We start from the raw sequence: 6,746 nt of genomic DNA on the forward strand, positions 1-6,746 counted from the left end.
TATATATAAAAACGTGTACCAGTTAAAGAACGAAGAGAATAACGAAAATTACCTGTAACTGCTCAAATTTGTTCAAGACATGAATGTTCTGGACCCTTGTCCTTTCAATTTTGAGAATTAATAATTGTCGGTATAAAAAAATTCTAAACATCAACAACGAAAAACGGACGCAAACAAAAAATAAGTTACTGTGTTCACATACATATCTGGGCAGCATAAATCGTAAATAATCTATTATGTGTTTTCAACCCTAACAAACATCTGCTATTTTCATTATATTTTTTTAACCGGTGACCATTTATTAAGAAAATTACTCTGCATCTTGCTTCACAATTTTCAATTCAAATTACACATCATTCATCATCTGTAATACCTTCAAGCTCAAGCATATTTTATGTATGTACGTTTATCATTACCCTAAAAACTACACTAATAATAAATTATTTTTGGGGTTCAATTCTGCTGCATATTAAACTGTGTAGTTTGTAATGTAGTATTCTCCTCGCGATTTTATCGAGGACGTTAATGTTTGTACATGTTTGAGTCCTAGAAATAAATTACTTGGCAAGGATTGTACGGTACGAGCTAAATTGTCCTGGGAAATAAAATAAACATAACAATAAAAATAAAAACCCGGATGATGCAATTGAATATGTGTTTCTCCGTACCATCCTTGCCAAAGTGTTGTAAGAAAAATCTTACTATGCATTTATTTAAAATTAGAGCTGATTGCAAAAAAATGTGGTTCATCCGACATCTTTGGGAACGTTGCAATCAGCAACGGGTGTCATTTTTGTTTGTTTGTTTTGTATTTTTTTTATTTGGTTTGGTGTTTTTTATTAAAATATTATTTGAGTTGTACTTCCTGTAATCGGACACTAAAATTTTTTTACCGTCTAATACGCCAATTGTCAGCCGTTTGGGCCTAGAATAGATGATATTCTCCTTCCAGGTGGCACAGAAGAAGTCGAATCATCCAGGTATGTTATCGCAGTGCTGTTCAATGAAGCGTCTTCATCATCGAGGAATTTTGCACTAGATGTCGAGATTTCGTTGTTTGAATTGTAATCAGAAAGTTTTAAAAGATCTTTCTTAGATACATTCGTTTTCATTTTCGATTTAAACGAACCCCCGTTCGTTGCCGAAGCGTTTGTGTTCGTATTCTCAACACCGTTGATGATAGACGGTGGAGACGTTATTGTTGATGGTCCATTTCCGTTTTGTTCATTGCAACTTTCGACAACTGCGTGACCATTCGAAGCCAAGTACTTGAACTAAAAAAAATCTGTATTTCAGCGATCACTATCAGTAAAATTTGAAACTTAAAATAAATAATCAAAATATAAAACAACAACGTTGTCTACTAACCAAACATACTTATTCAAATATAATTAAATATTTTGTTCTACCCTAAAATATCAAAGGATAGAGATGAAAAAGTAAACTTACACGTGGATTTTCTGTGATGTGAACCATGCCATTAACTTTTGCATCTTTGATGATTCCATTCACTTTACAATTGGGAAAACCAACCCCACCCTTAAATTAAAAAAAAAATGCAGTCGTGCAACACAAATTAATGTTGAATTGGAGACGTTTGAAAAAAATTTTAAAAACCCTACCTTTGTATCGATGTGAGCCAAAGAATCTGACGGTATGTCTCCTAAAATAGAATCATCAGACATAAGCACTTGCATTTCATGAGCTTCAGCTGTGCAAACTTCACCACTTCTGGGATGTGCACTGGGTAATGTGGTCATACCTACAGGTAAATAATTGGTTCGTACATGCTGAGCTCGTATCGTCGTTTCCCTTTTAACGCACTTCTTCCTCAATAGCATGTAACTCGAACAGCACAAGATACACAATAATGAAATAGACACTCCTAGTGCTATACCTAATTAAAACATTAATAAAATCAGTCAATTCGTGATCAATTCTCTAATTCACCAATATAATTTATAATATAGCATATATAAAAATACAGTAAATGCTCGATAATGTGAACCTCGCATGAAGGAAACTCCGCATAATCCGATTAGTGTGTTAATTATGCTAGACCGCCGTATACCCTGAAGAAAACCTTCTGTTACAAAAACAAATATCCATTGACCGTCTATGTTACATCATCGCTCGTAGATGCAGTACCATTAGAAAAAAATAATTACACCATTAAACACACGTACACTACGAAAAGCATTTAGCGTACTTCATTTGCAGCGATCACACACAGTACGCGCCGGCCGAGGCATAGAACCCGTATGTCCAATCTGGCGTCTAGGAAACTGTCTAGAAGCTCACGCATTCTACACTGACCTATGACACCGACACTCTGCGAATGACTTCGACTAACTGCATAGACATAAGCTTATAGCGTTAAAAGGACAAAGAATTGCTACAGACTGGATGTAAAATAGACATAGTCAATTACACTGAACTTAATCTAGAAAATGCATGAGTAAAAAAATACAAAAGAATACAATATCAGCTGATCGAATGCGATGTTGTAATATCGTATTTCCCTGTGTGATTTACCACTACGGTTATTCACACTATCGAGTGTCTACTGCGTTTTTTTTTTTTTATAAAAGATGGACTACTTACCTAATTTTTGTTTGTAACGCAAATCGACCTGATTAGTATTTTCAGGTAGACTAATATTTGTACTCAATTCTTTGGTGGAGAATGTAAGAGGTAAAGCTGGGTTTCCAGTGGATACTGCACTAAAGGGTTGAACAATGATTACATATTGCAATTCAGGATTCAAATTGTTCAAAACAAACGACAACGTTTCGTTATCTTCTACTACACATTGCTATTAAAAAGAAGAAACGATTAGATTTTAAAATCTTTTGGGATAATCCTAAAAGATCTGAATTTTACCTGATTTTGTTCGAAATCGTTTAATGTAATATTAATTTTCTGCCACTGTTCATATTGCCAGTCTTCGTTTGGTGTATAGGAAAGAAGATAACCGATTATCTTTTCTTTCTCTTTCAGTGGTGGTTTGAACGTAATACAAGCGGAATTTAATGATAAAATCTTATAATGTAGTTTTTGCACAACGGAAGGTACTAAAAAAAATTATTATCAGAGCACTTAAATAATGACAATTTCTTTTATTAGTGTGCCACTATTTAACAAGTAGCCATGAAATTATGGGATATAGAGTAAAAATTAATTCTGCACCTAAAAAGAAAATACATTAAAAATTACTTACCATCTGTAGCTGTTTGTACTTCAGTTAAATAGGGAGTAGTAGATGAGGTACCGTTTTTATAATTAGTTTGCAAACTAAAGGTGTAGAAAGTCCCGGGTTTAAGATCCGTAATATTTAAATGAGTTCCTTTACTATAAAAGAATGCATTAAATTTCTAATAACATCATGAAAAATTCCTTTTTAACCTCTCAAAACACTTTCTTTTCGGAGGTTCAAGTTCCTTTTCTTTTTGAGCTTCCTGAAAGCAGACGTCGAAAAAATCTATTTCTGTTTCTTTTTCAGGCGACCAAGTCAAATTAACGCTAGATGGTTCCATAGCTTCAACTTTCATTAAGTTCGAGGATGAATTTATGTGACATTCATCGTTACCGACCAAATTTTCTTGAGACAGATTGTAAGTAACTGACGTGGTTTGGTCAGACGAATTTTTTGAAGGAACTCGAAATCTGTACGTCTTCCCATGCAATAAACCTGAGAAAAAACAAGTTAATTAATGGAAAATATATAGTTGATCAGTCAAATTAGTGTACTAGTCAAAATGTGAACAGGGCTCGATATTGGCGTTTCATGGTCATGATTCAAGATTAGTTTTTATTTTGAAATGGATCTGGATGAAGTCGTTTATCCAACGTTTCGCCAACAGCTGTGAATAACATCCTCAAGGAACTTAGCGATTTACTAACATTAGTCTCAGTACATCCTCACTACAGTCTCTGAAGATGCCAATTAGAGCAGCTGGGGAAACGTCCGAACAAACAACTCCAATTTTAGACCAAAGATATCAAATTTGGATGTCGAGCCCTCTACAGATAATTCCGACTATGAAAACCTTTAATGAGAATGCTACAAATAAAGAATTTTTGGTGATATCTTGTGAAAAAACTGGGACAGTATATAAACTATTAAAAATTCCAAATAAATGAAATGAAATGAAATATGTAATGAATATCAACTTACCACTAATTATCATTTTCCTGGTGTTTGTAAACTTGATGTATGAATGTAATTGGTCGACGTCCTTCCATTGCACCTTATAAGACGCATAATTTTGACCACACTGTATATCAGTATTTACTTCGTTCCACGTTAACTCAACACAGTTGTACGATAGTGCTTTAACGTTTAACATACGATTTCCAACTTTTTCTGTGTAAAACAAGCCACAAATAAAAAACACGGCGAATGGAGAAAACGTTTTTATATTTTAAAAGTAGTTTCTACTCAAACATTAAAACACACCTAGCTAGCACATAAGTATACGTATATCAAAGACACTGAGCTAACCCAAAACTTAATTCAAATAAAAATCTACATCTTTACAAAGTTGTATTAAAGATTATAAAATCATTTTAATATACGTAGGTGCTAACTATCAAATTTCAACGCAGGTCGAAACTTTTTTTTGTACTTCATATATATTTGGATTTTAACCATTGAAAGCAAATGGTTTTCTGCCTTTATTCAAAATTACCTCGAAAACGTTAATTTCAATTAACAGTATCTCTCAAATATAAATGGCGGCAGATAGAGACCAAAATGATTTTATTTAAAACTACCTATTAATTTCCTTGTCTTCGTCCACTATGACAAAACTGTGTGGTATAAGATTGCTCGCGCTCACTTTACGATGAGGCAGAAGTAAACAGTCGTGTTCGTTACATTTTTTTGTGCGCATGTCCACGATTTTGCACATGCGCAATAAAGAAAATTAGTTAAACGCATAAGAACGCATGCGTTTAACTAATTATCTTCATTGCGTATGTGAAAAATCGTGAACATGCGCACAAAAAAATGTAACGAACACGACTTACATTTCCTACCTCTCGTGGGCATGTACACTGCGTTTATTACCTCTCTTCTAAGCCGAAAGAGAGCACACATAGTTGTCGTGTACGCGTGTGTAAACTTTAATAAGTAGATACTACCTAGTTATACTTTATTTATAAGGACCTATTTATGTATTGTTCTTACAATTACAGTGCAAAACACTAACTGTTACTTAGACTATAATAAATCAGAATGTGAATAATGACAAGAAGTTACATGGCTTACCAGTACGGCATGTGACATTTTCCGATTGGTCGCTTGCAGACGTCTGATAGAGACGAATATAAAATGTATAATTTGTATTTGTACTTAGTCCTGTAGCTAACCGATAGGTCACATTTGTAATATACTCCGGACCCATGTCTAAAAGAATTACAATAAATAAAACAGTGTCAGATTATCCGAATAAACTAATTGTAATGCAAAATCGACCTGAACCAGCAAAATAATGAAAATAAAAAAGCCAAAACGTATTCAACAAATCAAACATGTTTAAATAAAAAAAAAGGGTAAAAGGGTAAAGGTCTAAATGATGAGATGGGGGTGGGGGGGATCGAAAGAGGAGGTCTCCAACACCCCTGTACCATAAAAAGTTCGTGGCGGTCTCACCCCCACAAAAAGTTATGGGGGTTCAAAGTTAATAAATATGCCAATTTTTAGACATTTCTAGGCATTTAAATATTTATATAGTCATTCTTAAACAATATTCAAAGGTAAAACTAATGGAAAAATACATATAAAGGTCTGGATGATGACCAACACTCCCGAAGGGGTGGGGGTGAAGGGATCGAAAGAGGAGGTCTCCCCCACCGCTGTACCATAAAAAGGTCGTGGCGGTCTCACCCCCATAAAAAGTTATGGGGGTTCAAAGTTAATAAATATGCCAATTTTTAGACATTTCTTGGCATGTAAATATTTATAGTCATTCTTAAACAATATTCAAAGGTAAAACCAATGAAAAATACATAAAAATATTAAGAAAGTTATATAAAACATTATTTAAATAGCTTTATCAATAGGGTAGGTTAGGTTAGGTTATCGGGTTTTGTTCAAGTGACCACCCTCTTTCGATCCNACCATCATCTAGACATTTACCAAAAAAAAATTCACGCGGACGTGTTGCTAATGTGATTAATTGTGCAATAAATTACAAACGCACGTACCTCTTCCCAGATAAGAATTAACACTGTATGCCTGGGCTGTTAGATGTGGAGGATTATCCCAAGTTAGACATATACTTTTTTCGTCGTACGGCCGACATCGAACATTTTGCGGTGGACGGGGAATTCCTTTCGAACGATCTGGCATTATTTCGGCAGCAGCCCATTTTTCACCGACAGAATTTACCGCAACGCATTGGTATATACCTACAAAATTTCAACATTTTTTTTGTTCCAATAAATCACTAGAACACAAGAAATATTAATTTTTATGAGAACAACTGTAAATTGCTACATTTCCTTTATTTTTTTCAGCATTAAAAAAAAATTAATAGTTTAAATATATCTTCAACTAAAAAAATAATTCCTCAGAATATCAAAATAAAAACTCATTTATAGTGCGTGTGTTTGCGGAAAATAACTATTACAAGTTTGAAAACATTATTTCTTAATAATTTTATTCAAAATGCCACGATTAATTTGCATTTGAGGAAAAATATAAAGAAATACCTTAATAGATAAAACGGATGGTCTAAAAC

General features: G+C 33.7%; 1 protein-coding gene across 3 annotated transcripts in view; it reads right to left on the bottom strand.

Annotated features, from left to right (window-relative positions):
* The window catches only part of LOC108734479 (protogenin), a 153,128-nt gene continuing 146,382 nt past the window's right edge, over positions 1-6,746 (bottom strand). For all 3 annotated transcript variants that reach the window (XM_018466060.2, XM_018466063.2, XM_018466061.2), the window contains 10 exons: positions 6,211-6,414; positions 5,273-5,410; positions 4,178-4,366; positions 3,406-3,691; positions 3,221-3,351; positions 2,884-3,074; positions 2,605-2,815; positions 1,623-1,897; positions 1,450-1,539; positions 1-1,274 (listed from right to left, as the gene is read on the bottom strand). In XM_018466060.2, the coding sequence (XP_018321562.1) occupies positions 912-1,274; positions 1,450-1,539; positions 1,623-1,897; positions 2,605-2,815; positions 2,884-3,074; positions 3,221-3,351; positions 3,406-3,691; positions 4,178-4,366; positions 5,273-5,410; positions 6,211-6,414 (2,078 nt within the window). In that variant the 3' untranslated portion in view covers positions 1-911. The remainder of the gene's footprint in view (positions 1,275-1,449; positions 1,540-1,622; positions 1,898-2,604; positions 2,816-2,883; positions 3,075-3,220; positions 3,352-3,405; positions 3,692-4,177; positions 4,367-5,272; positions 5,411-6,210; positions 6,415-6,746) is intronic.

This window comes from Agrilus planipennis, unplaced genomic scaffold (genome assembly GCF_000699045.2).
Source record: "Agrilus planipennis isolate EAB-ADULT unplaced genomic scaffold, Apla_2.0 scaffold129, whole genome shotgun sequence".
Taxonomy (NCBI): Eukaryota; Metazoa; Arthropoda; class Insecta; order Coleoptera; family Buprestidae; genus Agrilus; species Agrilus planipennis.